Source organism: Liolophura sinensis, chromosome 7, assembly GCF_032854445.1.
Source record: "Liolophura sinensis isolate JHLJ2023 chromosome 7, CUHK_Ljap_v2, whole genome shotgun sequence".
NCBI lineage: Eukaryota > Metazoa > Mollusca > Polyplacophora > Chitonida > Chitonidae > Liolophura > Liolophura sinensis.
In genome coordinates this window covers 55,136,152-55,162,098 of record NC_088301.1, presented here as the reverse complement: position 1 = coordinate 55,162,098, position 25,947 = coordinate 55,136,152, and the positions used below count along the sequence as shown (strand labels likewise).

Sequence of the window (25,947 nt, the reverse complement as noted above, 5' to 3'; positions counted from 1 at the left end):
AGTCGTCGTTTCTTTTCGTCACTGAAGTCCCACCTTTTAGGCTGGGTCGCTAAGATCTATATACCTACCGGTACACAGCGTCTTTAATACGCACTTGCCCAACATGTGTGTGTACTTTGTTTATCTACTTCTATATATAGGCCTACCTGATCTTACTTCACAGATACTTTTTTTATTTTATTTCATTGGTGTACATTGTATAGGCCTACGTGTTGAATAGCCTAGGCCTATTTTAGCTGTATTTTGGTGAATTGATCTACATCATGATATTTATACATAGGGCTATGCATACCCTAACTGTAGGCTTTTATGAACCAATATTTGGCAGGAAACAATTTAATACATATATAACTACATGTACATGCCATTATTGTCCATACACACATATGTGTATATGCGATTGTTTGCACAGCTATAGGATAGGTCTAGGCCTATATGTGTACCCTAGTCATTTCATATAAGTCTGCAGGTAAAACACAATAGCAACATCTGCATTTAACCGATTTGCATGGTTTAGCCAATCGATTCATTAACTTCAAAACACATCAACCCTAACTAGAATTTTCCCCTTATATTTATATCATCTTGAAGGGGTGGAAGTGATGCGTCCTTGTGACTGAGTAGGCCAGCCCGGTAAACTGATGACAAAATATGACAAAGATTGATTGATTCATCAAAAATGAAGTAATTTGAACAGTGAATTAATTCATGTAATCTCTCATATCATGCACGAATTAATAATCACTTGCAATGCTAACATTTAATTTCTTAAAGTTTGGGCCTTATGTACATGTATCGAATTTCGAAAGATTCGATAGATCCGGGCAATATAGGCCCTATATTGGCCTGCATAGTCCTAGGCCTACTTTGTAGCCCTCTCGGTGTGGTCACAAAGCTTGTATTAAATCTTTTATAGTAAGCTTGTTTTGCCTGTTATTTTGAAGAAAGACCGATCGTGTTATATATGGCTGCTGATCAGACGTGAATTCGCCATTCTGCAAAACGGAAATGTCTACAAAAGTACAATGCGCACGTGTGCCCTGCGCTGGATTTTCGTCCATACTGCAACATTAACAAGAAACATGCAAAAATATACCAGCGTTAGAATCCTTCACAAAAATAAGCATTCCAGTAAATGTTGATTTAAATTTATCTGTAAGATGATGCATCAATCGCAACATTTCCTATCAATACTCAGTGAAGTTTGTCCCAGCTGCTGATTCAATCTGGGGTAACATTACGCTGTTTCCGGCGCTTTACTCTGACAGTTCAGACGTAGCTTGTTCAGAATAGGCAGAGTAGTACTATTTTGTCGTTTATACCGCTTTTAAAAGATAAAGAATATTTATTCATTAATTTAATGTTGTTTTTATAAATATTAGATGTTTCACGGGAGTGCTTTGTTATTTTAATCGTGGGACTACAGCGTATATATTCTTCCGCCGTTCTGCTTTCGGGCCGTACTAATTTCAAAGCTCTGCACGGCCTTAAGACCTGCCGCCATTGTGAGACGTGGAGCTGGTATTTCTTCGAATTATGTGAGTCTGACTGTTTCATACCACCCTGGGTGTGGCTGTGTGAGATTATGATTAACTTTGCTACAGTGTTATGAGCTGTATGAAGCCGAATATGATTTTGTAGTATTGGTCTCGGATTATCCCGGAAGTAAACTGCCAGGAGGATTGGTGGAGAAGTTCAGGTTTGAAAAGCATTATCAATTGGCTTTGACAAGAGCTCCTGTTAGTTGGCGTTGAATCAGGTGACTCACGACCTTCTTGTACGTTATGTCTTTCTGTGTAAAGTGAATGATAATCAGATTATCCCTTATCTCCTTGGAAAACACAACTTGCAGTCAGTCTGCGTTGGCTGCTTTGATCAGTTGGGCTTAACATACACGCCTTGAGATCGACATCTTGGAAGTTTTCTTCATCAGAAGTGACTTCATGCAGTACCCACGATGCGAAGTTTTTTCACTCCTCAGGGAACGTCAACAGTATTCGCATGTCAGTTGGTAGTTTATGGACAACTTCATGCGTTGAACGCTAAATTTGGCCTCCTATACCTTTTGCACATGAGAGAAAACTTAAATCGCCAGTGTACGTGAGAATATCAGGGGGTGTTTTGAGGTGTAAATTACTGCATTATTTGATCACGTGCCTGTATGGTAAAAAAGATGTCCAGAATGTATCTTGTCTTCCGGTGCAAGTTGTACCCTTGTGATTAGCTGCATGAAAGGGATTTCAGGAGGATTTGTCTCTGGATAACTTCACTAACTCGTCGACACATTTGTTGTTGTTGGGACAAGATGAGCAAGACTAAGACATCCCTTAATGGAGATGTATCACGCGTAGATCGGCCATCTGAGGATGTTCATCATCCAGTGAAGTCGCCAGTAAAATGCAAGAGACCATCACATCGCATTCCAACTGACATGGGACAGAAGTTTTCAAGACGACCAGAGAAGAGTAATTTTGCTATCTTGAGCCGAGGCATGAATATGACGAAATACAAGTCCGTGGTGGTGTCTGACCAAAGGTCCATTTCAGATGATCTGCCTTCTCGACCGGACGTTGTGCAGCCTGTGGTGCCTATCAACAAGAAACCCAAAAATGTCCCACCAGGGCCTGTGTGCATAAAATCAGACATCTCGAGAGGGTCAGACAGTGTAAGCAAATATGTTGAGGAAAAGGGAAGGTCTGTGAGTGTGCCAAGTGAGCAGGCAGACAACACTAAGAAAACACAGGAACTTCCAACAAAAAATGCACATACATTAATTCAGGATAGCAAAGCAAGGACTAGCAGTATTTGTGATGAACCCACCAAACTGTTGTCTCACAGTAAAGTTTCGTCTGTGCACCCTAGCAAAGGACAGGCGCTTTACATTGCCGGTTGTTACTGCAGGTAAAACAAATGGTAGTACCAATAGTAGTGTTGCAGATCCCAAGCCTGCTATAAAAAGACAGTCGGCAGATATAGGAAAGCTTAAAAAGTCAGTGAAGATACATGATAAAATGACAGTAGTGGAAATAGAACCCCAACTCGACAGAACAACAGAATCCAGTGCAATTCGCGTAGAAACTTCTCCTTTGGGAACTCCCTTGACTGCACGGGATAGCGGTCAAGGTACTTCAAATTTGTCCCTTGTATCAATAAACAGTGATGGCGTAGAATCATCATCTATAATGCCTGAGAGACAGATTTTACTGGATAGTGGCATAGACTCTGAAAAGAGTGTTGGAGATTTTTCAGTAGATGATGCAGATAAAGCTAATTTGAAGTTATTAATTGAAGAGCAGAAGCGCAAGAAAGATGGTGAAACAGAAGCTCAACAGAAAAAAGAAGACCAAGAAGAAAAGGCTGTGGCAACATCCCACGATGGACGCTTCATGAAGTTCGATGTTGAAATAGGTAGAGGATCGTTCAAGACAGTTTATAAGGGATTGGACACGGAAACGGGTGTTGCAGTGGCTTGGTGTGAACTACAGGTATGTGTGGTGAATTCTGTTTACACATTAATATATTAATCGTAGCCCATACAAAAGAGAGCAGACTGTCTGCTAGTGGTTAGATTTGCTTGCCTTTAATCTCTAGGACACATGATCTGCAGGTTCAAAACTGTTTGTAGAGGGAATTTTTACATTACCCCACTCCAATATTTGCGGGTCTTTAGTTACAAAAAGCGGTCAACTACACACATGTGGCTTGTTGCACATCTAGCATTTATTTTGTCACTTATCTTCCACCAGTCTTATGTATGGTGTGAGAGAGTTCAAGAGTAACTTGCCAAAGGTCCATGGTTTACCCTTGGCACTCTGGTTTACTCCACCCGTGAAACTGAATGTTGTCATATACATGAAGAAATTCTCGGCATTAAAGAACAATAAAATAAATAGTATCCCAAAACTACCTTAAACTAATATGGTATTAACAATGATCTTGCCTCAGTTATGGTCTTGCATTAGAGCTAGTATTACAGTGCGAAGACAAATTTTCTGCTTCATCCTGTGACCATTCTTTCGTATTTTTTGATTTTCCAAGGTGGTGGTGTAGTCCAGTGAATGTACAGTGTTATGTGTAATGTAACTTATTTAGTATAGATATCCACAAGCTACCTTTGGGTAGTAAGATAAGAAATTGAGGCAGTCATCCTTTCATTTCACCCTGACAGGTATTAAGTCAAGAGTGTAGACAGGAAATTCAAATTTAATATAGTAAAACAGATCTGCAATGCTATTCATTTGATTTATTTCTGAATATCTCTCAGTGTGTTCTTGTCTAATGCATTTAATCTTCAGTGTCAATGTGTACGGGTGTGATATATTGTATTTTTGTCTTTTTGGTAAACTTTTTTTTCAGGATAAAAAGTGGAATAAATCTGAAAGACAGCGTTTTAGAGAAGAAGCAGAAATGTTGAAAGGCCTACAACATCCCAACATTGTACGTTTCTACGACTCTTGGGAAGACCCATCACCTCGGGGTAGAAAAGTTATAGTTCTGGTTACAGAATTAATGACTTCTGGAACTCTGAAAACGTAAGTATACCAAAATAAGTATGCATGTACATACGTGAAATTAAGGTGTGAGTCATATTTAAACTTCCTCCTGTTTAATTCTAGTCGACATATTTGTGTGTCCATGTCACTGAGATATTACAGGGTTCGAAATTAATTCGAAATTCAAAATTACCTTTCATGTAATGCACCCAAAAGGTTTACATGTGCCAGCCACTGGTTGGACCCCAAACGTTTTCTTAATATGACCCGTATTCCATGTCATATAACTGAATATCTAATGACATAGATGTGATCAGACAACCTATACCCTATTTTTTGGCGCCTGTTGGCAAAACATATGTAGGAAAATGTCAGAAGTTAAAAAAAAAGAAAAAGCATTAGACCAAATGTTGATATGCGTAGATAGAATATCCCACCCGAAGATAAAAAAGATCATACCTTATTTTGTGATGTTATATAATCATGATATCACAGTTCAGAGTAAGCAAAATTGCACACCTCAAGAAAATTGAAAATGTCCCCATGTTATCTATTTCTGCTGTGATCAATCAATCTGTGTTTTGCCTCTTTAGCTCACCTTACAAAGTAAGGAGAGGCATTGTGAGAGCGGGGGATCAGATGCTGTCGGTGGTGGTGTGGGTGTCCAGTTTGGTTAAAGTATTTGGCCAATCATACGGTTGCACTGGCCACCAATAGTACACAGATAACCAATCATTGGTGGCAGTTTGCATATCAAAGACCAAGGAAATCATACCTCATAGCTCAATAATTTGCTCATCTACTCACAGAGTTGCAGTTGCCTCCCATAGTACATGGATTGCCAAATGCAGCTTGCGATTTGCATCTCAAAGACCCCCCCGCCCCCCGTGATAAATTTGTGCACTAACTCCCCACGGTTTCTACCACCACAACAATGATTTACAACTTCAAAACATATGAAATCACTAAGCTGCAATCTTTATGCATACGATAAACAGTGATACTTGTGAGGGTATAATAATTTTGGTCTTTCTTTGTGATTTGCACGCAAGATCTTAGCACTATATAATTAGAGGATAATATCTGTGTATGACTGTCAATCATTCTACTATTTTTTTTTTTTTTTTTGGCTTAGAGGTGAATATTTGAATGTATCACATGTTTTACAATATGCCTAGTTCAATATTGCCATATAAATGTGATGCATAGGATAAGTGTGACTCGACATGATGTTGCTGATTTCTCTGTTATGGGGTATCCCATGGACTCATAAGAATTCCAGATTCAAAATTGATCTATGGCGTTACCAAGTGCATCAGAAAAAAATGTCTTTGGCCGTTCAGATTTGATACCACACTTGTCCACTTAGCGAAGTAAGGTTGAGTTATATTTCTTTTTAAATGATTTGTCTTATTCAAAATTACTTAGATTTTTATCATAAGATTTATGGAAGAAATAGGTTATATCTCCTCTGTAACAGAAAAAAAAGTATTTCATTGTGAAAATTAAAAAATTATGTTATATTTAATAGTACACATATTTTATTTTCATGCTACAGTTTGCTTGAGTGATCAGAAATGAAAAAATATTTTTACTATTTTCTCAAAAGCTACATTCGACGGTTTAAGAAGATCAACATGAAGGTGCTAAAAAACTGGTGCAGACAGATTTTGAAGGGCCTTCATTTTCTACATACAAGAACTCCACCAGTAATTCATCGAGATTTGAAGTGTGATAATATTTTCATCACTGGAACAACAGGGTCAGTGAAGATTGGAGATTTGGGCCTGGCAACTCTGAAAAATAAATCATTTGCTAAAAGTGTTATAGGTAAGTGATCAAGCTTTTCCTTTGCTACATCCTGATGAGCACTGAGAATGCAATTTTACAGTTATTTATTTTAATGTTCTGATGGGAGGTTGGGGTTTTTATGTATGAATATTTTTCGCTTGAACAATAAGGAACTGAATTATGTATAGCTGTCCACTTGCAACACTATTCTCCATGCCTATGAATTCAAGCAACACAAGGATCCCTTGAAAGTCCCCATTTTCATCTCAAACTTCAAGGTAACCCAATCTATCTTTTTAGTTCTTTACTTAATTTGAATTTCAACCTGTTGTATTACTGTATGAAAATTGGCTACTGATTTTTTTTTGTTTTTTTTTTATTTTTGAGAAAATTTTACAAGGATGTTTTTATGTTTGTGTAGACTCTTGCGACCATGTAAAATAATTGTCACTTGTAAATATTCATGGAAATAATATGTTCAATTCTTCTTGAGGGTTTTATGGCCATTTGTTTCGAAAGCATGCATCTTAGTATCATGCAGTCCCAAGTTCAGTTTGCTGTGGGAGCAGCCTAATTTAAGGAGCATGGTTTCAACCTATGTCTGTTAATAGAACTGGCATTCATTTTCCTTTTTACTTTTCCCCTTTTCTACTACAGTGGACCTTACTTCATGACAGGTTTGCCATTTTCTAGGACAGGTAAGGTAGTAACAGGTAACCTGTTCTTTTCAGCGAAAGTAGTTATGATTTTCTTTCAGGTTGGAGGTTGAAGACTCATTAGCTGTTAACTAATCTTGGTTTCCCCATTACCCCTTCTCTCCTTTTTAGCCTACTCAACGAAGATGCAAAGACTCCACCACCGCTATTTGTATTCTTTAAGGTACTCCTGAGTTCATGGCACCAGAGATGTATGAAGAACACTATGACGAATCCGTGGATGTGTATGCTTTTGGAATGTGTATTATGGAAATGGCCACATCAGAGTATCCCTACAAGGAATGCACCAATGCTGCACAAATTTATCGGAGAGTCACAAGTGTATGTTGGTGATCAATACTACATTATCTTGTTTTAATTATTTTGTTTTGATTATATTTTTCAGTGTCTAATTTAGTACCATTATGGCAGTCTGTTATTACTAAAATGTTAATGAAATATTTTGTTTGATACCATTATAAGTATATAATATACTAAATTTAATGAATTGAATTAGTACTATTTTTTTTCTAATCCCTTTAACATATTTTTTCTGTGTTTTTTTCTTTTCTTACAGTTTTCTACAGTTAATTATAATTCATGAAATATTTTCTTAACTGGTCCTATGTTGTTAGTTTGTTTTCTTAGGACGGAATTTTCACACCAGAATTTAATTTGGTGTTCTTCAAAACTTTTTTTAGGGTATTCGGCCAGAATCATTTGACAAAGTGGAAAACTCAGAGATTAAGGATATCATAGATGGCTGCACAAGAAGCAATAAGGAAGAAAGGTATTATTTAGTTGCATGTAAATATTTTTCAAAAATATTGTTATTTACAAGAGCAATCGTTGAATATTATCTCCCTTTGTAAAACCACATAATCATATTTTCACTGCCATTAGGGATTAATTTGGAATTACATGGTTAACTCCCTTGTTAACTTCCCTGCTGTTGCAAATCAGTCTTGAGTCCTACACCTTTACACATCATGTTTGCATTTGATACCTACTGGATGTTAATTCACTTTGATCATTACAGTTTCTCTGGAATCTAATGCTTAATTAAGCTTTAATTATCATATTTTTTTTACCAGAATCTAAAGGGATTCCTGTAGATTCGCTTCGAGGAATTGACAAGAATAGCCCAAATCTATTATCACAGTTCCAAGCAGCAATAGAAGTAGTGAAATAGGTAGTACTTTGCTTCAACATGTCCTGCGATATGGGCTTACCCTCAGGAATTCCTCTACCTAGGGTAGTTTGTGGATAGGTATTACTTGTGGATAGAGATAGGTATCACTTCCTAGTTTTCTAACACATGAACTCAAAGTGGTGGAGAGTTTACACTATCTTTCAGAAAAAAATGATGTCCATCTTGTTATGAATAATCTTCATTTTTCTCAGCAACATGAAGTATTTAGTATAACTTAGAATTACATGTGACCTTGCTCAAAAATGAAGATATTCCAACACCAATTTGCTGCATTAGCTCCAAATTATATGTTAGATATACCTGCTGCTTACATGTACTCAACACGTGTCAGTTTTCTTCTGAGGTGTATACAATTCATTGTCAAGAATTTGCTCAGAATACAAATGAAACCCACAAGCCCTTATGGTCATTAGATGAAACAGACAAGAGAGTGCTTCTAACTTTATAGCCTGTAAATATGTGCAAGGTACATAGGGTAATAGGAATAAATTGGTTCAAGATTTTTTTTTCTTATGTAAAGTAGGCAGCAACTTTGGTACAGAAGAGGGCCAAACCTGGCAGGTACATGTACTGTGGTGTCTATCAACATTGCATGTCTGACATATTTCTTCGTATTTGTTATATTTTATCAATCATTAAACAAGGACTTGCCAATTAGCCATTTTTAATGGATGACCTGTATAAATTTTGAATTGGCTTTTTTGTCCAGTTCCTTTGATGTGAACTTACCTGTACATGATTTTTAAGATTGGCATGCTATAGGGAGCTTTCTCCCTTAGCTAATTGCCCAGGCAAGCTCAAAGAGGTTTCTAATGATTATGTACAATCTGTAGGATTTAAACAAATTTTGTCACTTCAGATACACTGTGAAGGAGCTTCTGCAACACGACTTCTTTCTTGAGGATACTGGTGTGAAGGTGGAGGTGGCAAATAAATTGGGAGATGATGATTCAGATAAAGTGGCTTTACGACTGAGAGTTGTAGATCCCAGGAAGAGGAAGGACAAGCATAAGGAAAATGAAGCTATTCAGTTTGAATTCCATATTCATAAAGATGTTCCAGAGGAACTGGCACAAGAAATGGTAGTTACTTATTAATTCATATTTATAGAAAGTTTTTATGACACAGTTCTGAAGTTTGGATATTATGAATGAAATTTTTGGAAAGTTATTTATTTATTTATTTGATTGGTGTTTTATGCTGTACTCAAAAATATTTCACTTATACGACGGCGGCTTGCAATATGGTGGGAGGAAACCGGGCAGAGCCTGGGGGAAACCCACAACCATCCGCAGGTTGCCGGCAGACCTTCCCACGTACGACCGGAGAGGAAGCCAGCATGAGCTGGACTTAAACTCACAGCGACGGCATTGGTGAGAGATTTCTGGGTCATTACGTTTTGGAAAGTTGATTCCTTTTACAAGTTCACAAGTAAATTAAAAGAATCTCAAATTAATTGTAGAACTTCTATTAAAAGTTGCCTAACTGATATTACTTTCGGATCGGAAATGTTGATATGTTTAGGTAAAGTCTGGATTTTTACAAGAAGAAGATTTACGGGCAGTTACAAAACAGATTAGAGATCGAGTGTCCCAGGTTGTGCGTGATCGTGAAAGAAAGGCTGCAGATGCTCAAAACAAGAATGTGCCGGGTTCTGCCTCTTCATCCGTTATTCCTAGTGGTGAGAAGAGCATATCTGGACAATCCAGTGTGAGTGGTCAGTATGGAGGCACTGGTGCTAGCAATCCTGACCTTGGACAGCCATCTTCAACCCTGTCTGGACAAATTGCAGGTGGACAACAGCCACATTCAGTTCAAGCCATACCTGGGCAAAACCATCAACAGTCTTCTCAGACTACACAGAACAAGCAGTTAAAAGAAGGCATGTAGAAATTACAAGACTTGGCTGATTGTATGGCATTATGTTGCTCAATTCACAATTTAGGGGGCTTCTGTGTTGGCCTTATAGTCCAAGCAAGCCAGCATTAATTTTATTTGATATATATTCATCTCATGTCTGTTGTAGGTTTCTTTTGTGAGAAATGTCATTAAGGTTGTTCTGGTACAAGAAAACCCTGTCAATTTTTAACACAAAAAATGTTAAAAAGCACCAACACCTTGGCCAAATTCTCAAAGGGAGTTATAGATATAGTTGTTCCTCATTAGCCAAACATATTCTCTGAGGAAGTTGTAGTTGTACTTCCTTAGCCAAGCAAATTCTCTAAGGATGTTATAGAAGTAGTTGTGTCTAGCCTAACCTAGAATGTCTAGCCCAACAAATGATATTTACAGTTATAAATGTGCATGTAGTGAATAGCATGTGTTGCCTTTGAATGCCCTCTACTTGCCTCCTTTTTGCAGCAGGGGATGCACCTAATGAGTCGACAACTACAAAACAAGACCTAAGTCTTCAGCATCCGGGAACTCCTTCCCAACCGGCGTCTCATCAGCCTCATAATCAACCCATGCAACAGGTATAAAAACCAAATAAACGCCACATTCAGGAAAACTTCATTAGTGAACTGCAAGGTTTTTGCTCTAAAATAAAAATGTACTAGTGTAAATAGATGACCATTGTACACCCGACTGTGAAGAAATAGCTAGTTTTCCACTCTTCCACAACAAATTCAGGCTAACTTCTTCTAAACATCAATTAAAGAGTTTAACTTCAAGATCTTATTTCATTCATTATGTTGAATTGCTGTACTATTTCTTGATTTTCAGTATTTCCCCCAGTTTCCCTATGGATTTGGGCTACCACCCTATTACTTTACCAATCCTGCATCATTATCCCAGTCAAATGCAACTAATCAGTTGCCGTACCTTCTGCAGGGTCAGCAGTTGCAGGTATGTTTTAGTTTATGCAGATTTTTGTTGAATGTAAAAGGGTTTTGGCTTTTTTTTTTAATTGCAGGACTACATGCATGATAATATTTTCTTCTACTTTTCAGAGGTGAAATTATCTAATAATGTGGAAGGTTGTAAATGATATCATTTACAGCTTCATAATTTAACAGGTATAAGAGATTTGTTAAAGAGTTGGTGGCATGTTGTTAAAAAGGGATATAATGAAACAGTGATGCTCCATAATGTTTTGTGTGTAGTTATCAGTTGACACGTGGGTGTGCTTGTTGAAGTGTCATGTCAGTAGTGAACATGGCTGTACACCAAAAAAGTCACTTGCTTAAAATACACTGATCCCAAAATGTGGTAAGTGGTGAAATAAGTTAAAAATTTCTGAATCCGTTGACAGTATGTGGATTGCATAAAATCAGGACCTAAACCTAAATCGCTTAAATAACTATTAAAAAATACATACAGGTACAGGCCTGCATTTTTGTAATTCTTACCAAAATTTAAGTGGATTCCCATAGGTTTGCAGGTGACTTAAATATCACTATACAGGGGTAGACATAAGCCCCACAAATCAAAAAGCCAGCAGGGCTGGTTGACTTGGAAATCAGTTGGCCCTTCTCCAGTTTTTTAAGGCCCTTCATGATAAAGCACCACAGCAATAAAGTTTTAACATTGTAGGTTGATCTGATGTATATAGTTTATTATTATCTTTATTCAAAGAATTACATGATTACTTGTTACTGATGACATGGAAAATTTTTTTAAGAAGTTCAGGTACTAGAGGTTTGTAACCAAGAAATCAGCTGTTAACTTTAAATGTTGGGTAAGATGTTGGGGGGCCAGCAATTCTCGCATCTTCACTATTAGTAAAATATAAACTATCCTTAGACCAAAGCTTTCAGCTACCGAAGTCAGCTATAGCTGATTGAGTTGCTGACATTTGTAATGGATTTGCTACATTGCTGTGACATTTGACAGTAGCATGCCACAATAAAATCTTTCCTTTAGTTTCAAAACTCCAATGTGTATGTGATTTGTTTAAAGTGGTCCCGATTCCCGCCACTTCAGGTGGTACATTGCTGCTTAATAGCCAGCAAAATGTTTTTTTAAAAATGCCTTAAAATGTTTGGACGTGTTTGGGCTTTAATTTTCCTCTGTAACTGCTTCCACTGATGTAGCTGTCAAAAGGCCATTGCATTGTTGAACACAGGTGACATTTCCAACAATTTGTTAGAAGCTCACTCATTGGCCCACAAGAAAGACACAGCCAATGGGATGACCTATATTGTAGGGACATTCACTAGAAACAAGCATGTGTTATTTACTTTTCTTTCACTTTTATGAAAGAATGACGAATATTGATCAAACTAAAGATGAATGAGTTCCCACTTTATCCACCACGCTCTAATTCCCCAGAGTTTGTGTACACAATTAAACTCTTATTTTCCTTTGCTGCTGTTACAATATAACTTGGCCCGCCAGACTTTCTCATCCAACTCTCGCCAGCACGTCAAAGATTTCACTATCAGCAGGCCAGCGGTTATTTCAACCCCTTTCTCTATTTCATTATTTGTCAGTTAGTTTGTGCTAAAGAATTTGCTTGCAGTGTAGGATAAAACCAACAGTTAGGAGATTCGTTTCAAAATAGTTCACATTTTAGTTTGATCTCAGTTCGTCAGTATAGATGTTATAGTGTTTGTATGTTTTGAAAGTTATCACGGTGTGCAACAACACCCATTGGAAATAATGCGTAAAAAAAATCGAACAAAGCATGCAGTATGGCGACGTTTATGGTCATGCGTCCACTTATTGAGAGAAGGCATAGTTATAAATTGGAAAAGCTGAGAACAACTGGTTATTTTGAAAATTATTTTTGTGACTTATGAATCTGCTTGGAATTTGCTTTACGGGAGTCATGGCAAGAATCCCATCGAAAGTAAAGGCCTGCATGTATGTAAAAATGGAAGTCGTGATTACAATTTGCATTACTATATCATGAATGAAGTCCATAAAAAGGCAAATTAGATCACAGGTGCAGAAAGAATCTTGAATAGAAACATGTTCAAGACATACTACTGGCACTTGGGACAATTGAACTCTTAAGTTGTGTTGAACAAATCTGAAGAAATGCAAAAATGCAGCTTTTTATAGTGGACATCCCATTCCCTCAGAGAAATTATTAAATACAAAAACAAAATTTTCTCACAGGAATTTCCACAAGTTCCAGCTTCGTCCCACTACATGAGAAGGTTCGAGTCATGCTTGGCAAGACAGCGGGTAAATGTGTATTATATGGGACAGTTTATTTTGTACAACTCCATGTACTTCTTGTTTGTGACCCCTCCCCCTGCAGGTTTTTGTTGTGAATTGGTGACCGAGGTGATGGCAAGGTTTTATGTTATCTTAATTTGCAGTGTTGAGGTTAGAGCTCGTTACCATCAACAGTTTTCTGTTGTGAGCTCAATTTATGTTAAGTAAATGGGTTATGTTTGTTTAAACAATGTTGTTGGTTAATTCTTCTGGAACACCATTTGCATTAGTAAAATAAAGGGTTAGATTAAAGACAGTACATCTAGTTTATCTAGCATGTTAAGTGGTACTTCTCAGGGAAAAGAAATCCCCATATATATGTTTGCAAAAAGTGTTCAGTAGGGGAGTCTCGAGTTCAAGCTGTTTTGTTGTTAAAGGTAAAAACAGCCCTACTCCTGTGACTTGTGGAAAATGTTACGCAACCTTTGTTCATATTAATTTACTGATAACTTATCTCACTGTGTTTCAGAGGCATCAATGACACCTCTTTAGAAACATTGCAAGTTCACAAACGTTCAGCTTCTTAATTTTCTCCATTGTTCTCTAAATTACTTTTTGTGAAACTCTTTCCGGGCGCCAATGTTAAAATAAATGTTAGTTGCCTAACATTTTTGACAGGTCACATGATACAGTAGGGCTTTTTCTACCTTTGGCCATGAAAGAGTTCGAACTCAACTCCCCTGTTGTCCAAATCTATACACTACAAGAACATTCACTTTAATTGGTGTCACAGGTTGTGTGAATGGGGAACTTCTTTATTAACAAAGCCATCCAAAGCTAAAAACTTTCTTTTGTTACATCAGGATTATTGATGTAAGTGTACTCGCAAATCATTCATCTATTACAGAAGCATTGCAGCATCATAGGAGAAAATGATGTCTTTTGCAATTTGGACCCTTTCTCCCATTGATATGTGCAATGCCTTTCAACATAAGACCAATTATTTTTTAAATATAATAATTTGAAGAATTCCGCGCATGTGGCACTGTCTCAATCTAACCTCGCTTCTTTGGGTATATTTTTTATTTTTGTTTTATTTTTTGTTTTTAAAAATTTATTTTCATGTTTAGAAAGCAAAATTTGCAGTAGACTTCTGAATTTACATTGATAAGAGTTTAGAAGGATTGTTTGCATCTGTCTTCTGATAGTACATAATGATGGGTAAGATGCTATTAAAATAGGTATAGTAGAATTTAATCACTAAATTATTAAAAATTATTTTTTTTTGTAAGAATTCTTTGGACACGAATTTCTTAACCCGTTTCTTTCTTTATATAATTCTGCCACTAATAGTCAAACATATTTTTCATTTCAGACAAAAATGGTTGCTAGTTGGAATGATTAGTTGAATGGTAGACAAGACATTATCAGAATCCCACAATTTATACTGTATTTAGAGAAAGGCTACTTCTAGGGTTGGATATCTTACCTTAAATATTTATAAAACTTCAATTTTTTTGCCATTCATTGACAGATAGATGTGAAAATTTCAAGCACTGTGTATATTTATTATATATATTAGGCTGATTTTAGTATGGCTTTTGCTACATGTTAGAATGGTTCAGTTGTGAATCAGAGGGCATGTAAGCTTGTATATTGTAGCCTTGTTGCTTTTATTACTGGTTTGTGACTTGCAAATATGATGAAAAGTTATTTGAAAATCTTCAATATTTTTCCATTATCTACCATACATAATCAAGAGTTTTTGGTTCTGAAAATGTTTTATTTATTGTTTCAATAATGTACTAATATCTCTTTAAATATTAGCAGTCAAATTAATATTTTTGCCAGAAGGAGATATTTCAGGCATGAGGATTTCAGGGAAACGATCGTTGCGTTTCTGTGTTGGTTCCCAGGTTAAAAAATCATGGAACCGAAAGTCTGTTTCCCACTAAAAAGGCTTGGCTTCTCACTCAGTACTGCTTAGTACACATTGAGTTAATTTGAAGGCTTGAGTTGTGAACCTTCAAATTGTGGCTAAGGTGTCACTAGGCACTTGTACTGTGTTGCCATGAATGGTCTCAAGAAAAATATACCTTTTTTAATCTCTCTGTATACAGCGAGCCTGCAATGCTATCTGCCACAATGTACAGGAAGTAGCATAGCCGATGAATTACATGTAGGATAGAAAGCCAATCAAAATCCTTGACCAAAGAAGTTGTGATTCATATGAAATTCGGATTCTGACATTCGTTTGATTCCAAGACTGTTATGAAGTATTTAACACATGTTGCATGTACTCTTCGAGTAGGGGAGATAACTACAACTGACAGCGTACCCAGTTTTCTCCCTTGTTTTTTCTTTAGTTTGTAGTCAGATATCTCCATCATTCAGTGACATTGCATACATTTTAAAGAAAAAAGTTAAGGGATTCTGGTAATTTTTGCTTTACAGAGATCTGCATGAAATGCCCTTAATACTAAACTTATTACAGGTATATCAGTTCCCACAGCAGAAATTGTTGGGATCCAAAACAATGTTTCCCAGGTCAAAAGTACACGGAACTGAAAAAATGTTTCCAAGCAATTCTGAAATCCTCATGCCTGTATTTGCATACATTTCATACATGTGTGAATGTGTGAAAAGAAAAATGTGATGTCTCATTCTAAAAAGATATTCATAGCCTCTTGGCGAATTAGTACATTTTTTTATTCGTCCAGAAAGTGCTTGACTAGCATATGAACATGTCCTTAGTCTGTTCATGTTGAATAACGGTGAGAATAGAGAGGAAATATATATTTTTTGGATGATTTGTAACTGAACTAACATGATTTTTTTTTTTTATTTCTTTTGTTAACAGCCATCCAATATGACCCAGTTGGATATTATAGCAGCCCAGCAATATCAGCAGCAGATGTTCCATCACTTGTCTCTTCTACAGGGATATCCAGCTGGTCCGACACCCTATCATACTTACAGTCAACCACCTCAGCCTTTGGCCCATACTGAAGATTCTACTTTGTCCAGCAGAGAAAGGTATGTAGATGTAGTCATTACTTTTTGTTTTATTTTTAGTTCACATATTGTAAGTAAAACAGAATTTTATGTGACACTTTTGGCATCCACATCCACTCCCAGGGAGGGCAAAAGCAAATGATTAAGGTATTTTGTCTATTCTTCCTTTTCCTGTAACAACTTCTGACAAAAAAGGAAATAAATGTGTAGTAAAAGCTTAATAAATTTAAACCCTAATTCAGCATCTTTTGATGTCCTGGTGTAGACTATTCAGTGTTAAGGTTAATGTTAAGTGAGGTATTGTGAAAGTACTGTATCTATTGAACCCTAGTTTTTCATACATGTAAAGCATAATGACACGAGGGTGATGTTTCGTCATTGATTCCATGTATGAGTGTTAATTATTGTAAAATATAATTGACATTGACGCCTTTGTTTAGTAAAATCAATCCTTAGGTAAATGATATCTCGAACAGCACTGAAAATTATTCGTTCATTCATTCATTCAAGCAGTACTGCATGTACTGAATTCTCTTTTAGCATATAGTCCATGTAAGGCACTATAACTACAAGGTGATCATCCATCCATATGCTTTATTACTGTAAATCATAAAATTCTTGACTCCATTGTGTATTTTGGTAAATGTTAAAGGGTGGTATCTAAAAAAAATTTACTTAATTGATTCAGATAAGATTTGCATTCATGTGTCTCCTACATCCAAGCCAACTGGTTATAAATGTGCAATTGCTGCTTTGGCCTAAAGATTAGAGCATCCACTTTGAAGTTGAGAGACCAGGGATCAAAACCAAGTTGGGTCATACCAATGATTTTAAAAGTGGTAATTGTTGTGGGCACTCAGCAGTAGGAGGTTCAAGCAGGGGAAAAAGGACTGGTTGGCCCAATATAAGTGTAGTGTGACTGAGTGTGATGTCATGAGTAGGGTCTTTGGCATGATTTTTCACACACCTAATGATTGTATGATGTAAAAAAAAAACAAAAGCATAAGCATAGGTGTAATAAATCTGCCTTGCAATGCTATTTTACATATGTCATGGTTCATAATGGTGCAGAGAACCATTTGTCCTTGGCCTTTATAATCTGAGCATTTAACAGTTTGAGAACATGGATTCATACAAATATTTCTTCATGTGGAGATGATTGTCTTACACTCTTCAGTGCAAATGAAGGACAGATTGGATGATTTTCTTATACTCTTCAGTGAAAATGAAGGTCAGTTTGGGGCATCAGAAAGGGTGAGAAAGAAATCCAAATCCAGACGGAAAAAGGCAGACAGAACCCCTCGTCTTACCATTCTTGCTGTGGATGACCAAGAGCTTGAAGTGGAATGTCGACTTGAGACGTCTAACAGAAGCACTGTGACTTTCAGGTTCTCTTTAGAAAATGACAGGCCTGAGGAGATTGCTGAAAACTTGGTGAGATTTATTTAAAGCAAGTTTGTAGATACTTTAGTGACTTCGTATGATCAAACTGTGTAATTGATTTGCTGTCCCCCCAGTGGGAACCAATGTGGGACATTGGAATTGGCACTGATTGCCTTCAAACTTAGAATGTGGTATAACAAAATGAGAGGATGGCGGGAATTGGTTTTCAGCAATTTACTTAAAATGATATAGCCATCATTGTTTTTACTTGATTAATCTTGTCTGAACAGTAACTGAAGAACACTGACTGGATTGGAAAACATTATGGCATAAATGAGAAGACTGCAGTGATTGTTTTTCAGCAATGTAGGTGAAACAATATGGCTGCCACATCAACCTGTGTTTTCCAGTTGTTTAACATTGGACTTTGACCTGTTGTGTTCAAAATTGGTTTGTGGCTATGTTCGTAAAACAGTATAGTTACCATTTTAGTTTTAACCGTTAATGTCATACCTGAAGCATTAACTCTGGCCATTTACACTTTAGCAATGCAACTAGGTATTACAATGTTAATGGTGGTATCCCCAAAAGCACGATAATAGGATGGGGATGTTCTATTGGTGTTGTTCTGTGTTTGTGTTTGTTATTTGCTGTAAATTTTTCAAGTCAAATAACTTAGGATCGTCTCTTCAATACAGTTGCTAAGAGTTGTAAGTCCAGCTCATGTCAGCTTCCTCTGTTTTCGTTTGTGGGAAGAACTGTCGTAAACCTGCTCATGGTCATGGGTTTCCCTCAGGCTTTGCCTGGTTTTCTCATAACTCTGGAAGACATCAAATAAAATAAATATTCTTGTAAGGCCTAAAACACTCATCAGATAAGCAAGTAAAGTACTGTGAATGATAAACTGTTTGGTTGTTAGAGTGTTACTAATAAATATGATTTAGATTCAGTGTCAAGAAAGTGTGGTAAGGGAGCTAGTGACCGTCTTTTTAATGAGCCCTCTGATGGTGCAGCCTCAAAAATTATTGAATGTAGTTTTACAAAATGATAGCAGGATATCCCATCGTTTATGCTGTGTACATGTCACATGTTATTGCTGTAAATTACAAACTTCATGACAGTCTCTTTTAGGAGTTAGAACCCATGTTCAACATGGTAAATGTTAAAGGTCTTAATGTATTAGGTTTTAGAAGTCCTGTGTCTCCTACAGACAAGTTGTTTTGGTAATCTTGCTACCATACCTATTTGTTTTACACTGTGTCATAAAAACTACTTAATGAAAGTTGGTAAGTGATGGATTTTTAGGCAGGGCCCCATAGGTTGATTACATTTTGGTAATCGTAGATTGCAAGGCAGGTATTTGTTCATGTGTCTCTAACCTAATTGGCCATTATCCATAATGTAACAGTTTTGGTTAGATAAAATTAAAATTTTAATTTCCACTAAAGGCCTGATGTTTTGATTGCCTGACATAATGAAGATTGTAAAATAAAATTGTTTGATTTTTTTGTATTAGGTTGGTGAAGATTTATTACCAGATCACCAAGCTGGGATTTTCATTGAGCTCATGCAACAAGTAATAACTCTTGTAAAAGAGAATCCAGTTGTGGCAGTAAACATGTGTGTAAGCCTGGCTAATACTCCTACGTCTAGTCCAAGTACCCAGCGTCGTTCCAGCAGGCAGCTGGACTCAGAAACATCTAAGGTTCGTAAAAGTGACATGAAACTCTGGGTTTGTCATGGTGACTACAATATTAACATGCATAAATACTATGAAAAATTCTTTTCCAATCTTTACATGCTATTTGATAACTGGGAAAACCTTTATCCTTTGAATCCAACACTGTGGCTAGTGTGAGGAAATTTTTCAGCACTGGTCCTTTATGCTATGGGATGTTTTTTGTTTTTTTTTTCTAGTCTGTTTTTTAATAGACCAAGTGCTAGTAGTCTTTAGCAGGAACCAGTAAAACAATCAGTTCGTGTCTTGGGTCAAATTTATGGTAGAAAGATCAAACCTTCAAGTAGTGTTATCAAAGCATCAAGGCAAGGATTAAGATTTTTGAAAATCTCTTCGGTACCTTTTGTTCAGCCATTCAGTGCAAAGGCAGGAATGATCAAGAAACTACCCAGCTTAGGCAGAATGATACTGAAGGCAGGAAGCATTCAGTGATATGCCATCAGCCAATAATTCTGTAATATTATCGTGGTCTTTTTTTTACCTTCTCATCTCTAAATAGATCTGCGGTGGCTTATGTCATTGTGTTAGTCTAATACATTTATTCTCTATTTAGTTTCAGAAGTTGAACTTTGGTGATGGAGAAAGTGAGAAGACGTTTGGAGTTGAAAAGGAAACAAGTGTTGAGCCAACAGAAAAAGAATCTAGTCAAACATCATCCCCGGTGAAACCAGATGCATCTGACACAGACATTACTGAACCCAGTAAAGTTGTGCAAAGTAAAACGAAGAAATTCATGGTGTGTAAGGTGTCAGAAATAAACCTTTCGGAACAAAAGCTCCCAGAGGACGACAGTGAGTATCCTGTTGACACTTCGAGTTCTTCGACAGTTAACTTGGAAAGTACACAGCTACCAAGTGATGGCCTAGAAGGATCAGAAAGGAGTCATCCTCCTCTGACATCCTCACAGAGTAGTACTGTTATCTCCGAATATGATGCCATGTCCAGCAGTGTAGAACTGGATAAGAACAAGAACTCGCACTCACAATCTGCACTGACAGTGCCCCTTGATATAAATGCTCTAGCTGATAAGCTGCAGGAGTTTAGAAACTCTAAAAAGCCTGCTCACCCATTGAATGGAAATGTAGACTCGCTTCCACCACCCCAGACTATCGTGCCCGCTTCTACACCTGTAATTGACAATCCAAGTCTACCGGGAGATGGACCAGCTCTTCATCCAAACCAGGTGAGCAGTTCTCAGAATAACCTTCATCTCCAAGAGCAGAATGCTCAGCCTGCAGTTGTGCCTCTCTCAGTGTCAGTCACAAATGTCACAGATAGCTCTCCTGTGGGGCAAAATGGTACAGGGCAGGCATTTTATCCCTATGGAAATCCAGCATACCAAATGCATAATATACACCAGCAGTATCTACTCCAGCAACAAGTAGCTCATATGTTGCACCCAAATTACTTCCAGTTTTACCAGTCAGATCCGTTACAGCATTTACAGTTGCAAGCCTACATTCAGGCTTTACAAGGACTGAATCCAGGGCAGATACCTGGTCAGTACTATTATCCAGCTCAGCTTGGCGTGACAGCTCAGATGCCTGCAGTGAATGGAGCAGCAGGTGGAAAAACTGGTGGCATTGGCAATCAGTCTGATTTTTCCAGTGGAAATTATGCCAGTCAAACTGACCTTAGCCAGAGGAACAAAGATCAAGAAGGACAAAGCCATTTGTTGTTTGAAAGTGTTCCAAACACGTACCCACCTGGTGATGGGAGGTCAACTGACATTCTAAATTTACCAATGCAGGGACTGGTGAATGGAGTGTTGGATTCTCCTGTGCAAAGCCCGCATCCAAAGAAATTGGACATTAACCTTGCAAATCTGGAACAAGCTTTAATAGAGAAGCTTCATGGAAAAAAGGACCCATCTGCTGGGTCTGTCCAAAGTACTCCCTTGCCAGTAACTACACCAACAGTGCCAGTGTTGCCAGAGGTCACAGGACAAATCCCATCTCCCTCAGAAGAACAAAAAGCTAATTTTTTGCTAGACACCTTGGCAAGGACAGGCGAAGGAAGCATAACAAAGCAGAAGGAATCTACTCAACCTAGTGATGACAATTTATTTAAGGTTCCAGAAAGACCACCTGTGAAAAAGTCACGATTCAGTGTCAGTGTGGTTACAGATGACCCCACTTCAAAAACCGCATCTGCTTCCCCAATGCCTTCAACAAGTGATGCCTCTGAAAATTCCACGAATATTTCAAAATTAGAAACAACGAAGGATATAGCAGGGCAAACTGGTGCTGTAACTGAAGAGTATAAAGCAGTGTGGGAGTTGGACTATGATGGCAAAAAAGACCAAAAAGCCTTTCATCTTCCTGCTAAACAGGACAGTGACTCTGATCTAACATCCAAAGTAACAAAGAGGGGCCGATTCCAAGTGACAAGAATGCGTGAAGAATCTCTGACACCTTCTAATTCTGTTTCCAACCTTCCAGCTCTTGCTTTATCTTCTGTGCCAAATCAGTCCTTGGAGGATGGAGATCTATGTTCTAGAGAGGGATTAGCTAATGTAAGGAGCATGCTGTCTAATGGTCATATTATATCAAAAGCTGATGTGAGTAACACTGGTGACTGCGTGGACAGTAACTCTGCTTCTTGCAAATCTGTTGTGCCTAGCATTAACACTGATGCAGCTTGCCAAATGACTTGCACCTTGTTAAATCGCTACCTGTCCTCTGATTCTTTGGTTTCTTGCAACTCTGCTGATGACCTTTCTGGTGCTAATTTGAGCTCTAATAGTAGTCTGACATCTGGAACAGGCAGTTATAGCGATAAGCAAAATTCTAATTCTAACACATTAAACTTGAAATTACTAACCCCAATTACAAGCTCGTCAGAATTGCCAGTTGATATTGCTGTCCAGACCTCCCCCATGTTGGCAAAGAGCATTGTGTGTAGATCTAGGAAGTCATCTGGGTCTAATGCTGACACAAAGGTTTGTAAATGTTATTGAAAACAGTTGTCTAATTGCCTTGGAAGGGTGTGCAGAAATTAGGGCTTTGTCCATGATGGTGGTACTTAGTTTTAGCGAAGAGAAATATTTGGTTCAAATTAAATGGCATTAAATAAGCTTGAAGTAATGCTACTCATGGCTGCTGATTGTGTGTTCTTGTTTGCCCTGATAACATTTAAATTTTTGTACAGTCTCTCTCAGGATAGATTGTACATATGTTAATTTCATGGTGTGTATTTACTTGCCTTACCATGTGACAGAGCCCTAGTGTATCACCAGATGTAATAACTAACACTCTCCTGGTCATGGGTGCCTAGTACATATGCAGATATGTTTGCTTGCTGTTACATGTGGTTTTGTGTAAAAGATGTTCGATAAAATATGTAAAATAAAATGTTTATGAGATGAGAACAGTTTGCAGAAATTCCACATGCAGTTCAAATAACCAAGACTACATATTTTCTTTGTAATCACTAAAGACTGTTTCTCGTGGAGTTGGATTTCTTGAAGGCATAATTTGAATTTTTGGCATTTGTTTTTTCATTTGGAAGGGGATGTGAGGATGTATGAAATGGCCTTAATGAAATATTTGTCATGTTATGCAAACAATTGGTACACACATACTAATTTGTATTCCCTGTAAATGCTGTTTTCAGGCTCATGACAAAGATTCAGAGCAAGTGTATATGGTAGAGAGAGATGCAGAGTACATAGAGATGCTGGTCAGGTAATAAATGATTGATATATTAGATCAAGTTGTCACTTGATGCCATAGGCAGTGTCTATTATGTTATAGCGATTTTGTCTGTCTCTCCGTCATTTTCCATATATATACTATGTGACCAGGCTTTAACTCTGGTTTTTACATACAGTTTTAATTTTTGATGCATACAAACATACACAGATGACAATGTGTCGAGACTCGCACTTGTCATAGTTACCAGATTGCCATTTCCCTGTGTATACTTCATAAACAGATAGCTTTTCTTGTGCGGGCTACAAATCCAACAGTTTTTTGCATCAAGTTTTTATTTTTGGTGGACATATTTGCCCTTGTGCAAGGTTGTCATGGTAACCACATACCTGTGATCAACACACATGAAGACTTACCTCAGGGGTTGTACTCATTACAAAGCTGTTGGTATTCTTTCATACATTTCAAACAAATGCATTTGTTGGGCCATATGTTGTGTTTACCAGAACTCTTGTTGACCTCCTGTTTTCACCATTATGTTGTGGATGTATATGTTTGTCACATGTGGAAAAGTTTGCCAGTAACTTGACAGGCTCTCTGGTTTCCTCCACCCGTAAAGGCTTACCTCCTTTAACTGTGAAATTGCTTGAGTATGCTTTTAAAGAACAGTCAAATATATCAGTAGATCACAACAAATACTGATGAAAAGAATGAGCAAGAGTGAGCTGAGTAACAGCTAAATTCACTTGTGCTGGACAACAAATAATATTTGACAGATCAATACAATCCTTGTTTATTGACATACATGTACAGAAATAAGGTCAGTAGTTAAATACGTATGCATGTGTATATTGGATGTGAAAATTTCTGTTTCCTTAAGAAGTATTCTGCTCAACTGCTAACGTATTCCATCAGTTTGATAAATGGTTTGCATTTCATATAAGACAGTTAGGTCATTGTGAGTTATTTTTAAATAAATACACCACCATTGTACCAAGTGCATGTTACATTACAGGCATAAGAGAGAGCGAGATGATCTTCTTCAGAGACAGCAGAAAGAGGTGGAGGACTTCAAACAGCGTAAGGGACTACAACTTGGTCCTTCACCCTTACCAAATCCACTGTTAAGTCCAGCTTTAGTATCGACTCTAACTCCTGGCGGAATCCCTTTGGCACCTCTTGAGGAGAGAGGCCTGAACCCTGTGAATGTGGATCATGTTTGCTTTAATCCCAGTCCTGCAGATCAGGAACTGAAAACGAAATGGCCTAAAACCCAGGGCGAATGCAGTATTAATATGAATAGTCAGGAACCTGGACTCCTGCAAACCTCTACTTCAGCCTCCTCATTGACCACTGGAGCAATGAACGGTTCATCTAAAAAAAGTTCAACAGATGTGGAGATGCATGGTCCTCAGAACAAGCCATCAGATGGAACAGTGTATGCAGCGAAGCAAAAAAGTTTGCAATATTTCCCTCTACTTTACCCCCAGTTTCCATTGCTCTCCATTCCAGGTTTTCAGTCGCTAATATCTAAGAAGCCACAGATGCCAACTAAAGTTGCTGATGACCAACCAGCCACCATCCAGAAAACTAGCCAAAAAAATCCTGAAAACAAACTGGCAAAACAGGAGCCTCAATAAGTGCTATACCAAACGTCTTTCACTTAATATTTGCAAAGTATTTTATGCACATGAGACTCATGAACCTGTTTGACATCTTAAGTGCTTAGATAATTTCAACTTCAAAAGGGATGAAAAAAAATTGAAATTGTAAATTGACGAGACCCAATTTGGTGCTTCTGCATTGAAGCTGTACTCTTGTGATCTCTGACGATGTGCTTTGTACAAATATTATGATTAAAATATATTTGGCTTTTAATTTCGTACATGTAGCTGTTGGAAACTTTGCATTGCACTTACAACAGAGCTTATACTAATATGTATGAATATGCGGGACTCGGTGTGAGTTTTGGTTTGTACATAATTATTTTGTTCTGTTAAAGTGCAAGATGTAAATAACGAAACATGAATTGTGGAACACTTCAAGGTCATGATACAACATGTATTTGTGTTTATTTATTTTTTCTTCTTGCTGAATAGTATTTCCCAAAGACATTGTTTCCAACAAGTAAATTTTCTTATGACTTTCTTTTCTGTATTTTTAAGTTGAAGCAGATATGTGCATTAATTTTGTCACGATTGATTTGTTGTATTTTGTGTGTTGTTTGGGTTGGGATAAAAAATTAACATAAAAAAAAAGTTTTGAAAAATTGGCTTCTTATTGAATATTTCAGTTTTAATGTGGCAATTTTGACTTCATCAGTGTACCTGTGGACAGACAGCATGTGTTGTTGCTAGGAAGACAATTTAAAAAGGAAGGCTGTTCATTAAAATGTTGCTGATTTCAAGATACTCTTCAATTGATGGAAAAGATCACTGGATTGATTGCCTGTTTGGCACATTCAAGGACAGATTCTTTTTTATTGGAAATCTGTCGTAAAATGTCAATTATTTTACTCAAATATAGTTTGAGAAGAGCTTCATCTTTCTAATATCTACTCAAAATATGAGGTATTTTCACTGAAAGTTTGGATTAGCGACATTACCTGTAGTATGGAATGTTTAGGGTCGAAATTAAATGTCATTGTTTTTAACGGTTGACATTCTTTTGAGGCTTGTAGTCCAGCTTTTTTTTCTCTCATGGAATATCTCCTTGAGTGTATCTTTCATTTTCGCACTTTGTGGCCACTAAGACCTTTCAAGGAAACATCTTTATCATTTTTCTCTGTGTGAAATAAAAGAAAACATTTTATGTTACTACACACCTTTTTAAAGTACTTTGTAATCCAAAGATTGAACTT

At 37.2% G+C, this 25,947-nt stretch overlaps 1 protein-coding gene across 4 annotated transcripts; it reads left to right on the top strand.

The window, feature by feature from the left end:
* Positions 1 to 1,511: 1,511 nt before the first annotated feature.
* LOC135471246 (serine/threonine-protein kinase WNK1-like) lies at positions 1,512 to 25,906 on the top strand. Of its 4 annotated transcripts, none has more exons than XM_064750384.1 (16): positions 1,512 to 3,485; positions 4,357 to 4,532; positions 6,103 to 6,323; positions 7,164 to 7,321; positions 7,681 to 7,769; positions 9,052 to 9,274; positions 9,717 to 10,074; positions 10,557 to 10,666; positions 10,917 to 11,039; positions 13,257 to 13,325; positions 16,159 to 16,334; positions 17,534 to 17,747; positions 19,213 to 19,401; positions 19,988 to 21,994; positions 23,050 to 23,120; positions 24,103 to 25,906. In XM_064750384.1, exons 1-16 carry the CDS (start codon positions 2,811 to 2,813, stop codon positions 24,725 to 24,727), a joined length of 5,484 nt encoding a protein of 1,827 aa, XP_064606454.1. In that variant the 5' UTR covers positions 1,512 to 2,810; the 3' UTR covers positions 24,728 to 25,906. The 4 variants fall into 4 exon arrangements, with proteins under 4 accessions (XP_064606454.1, XP_064606455.1, XP_064606453.1 ...); XM_064750385.1 differs by having other exon boundaries at positions 10,554 to 10,666; positions 19,988 to 21,949; XM_064750383.1 differs by having other exon boundaries at positions 10,554 to 10,666.
* The last annotated feature ends 41 nt before the right edge of the window (positions 25,907 to 25,947 follow it).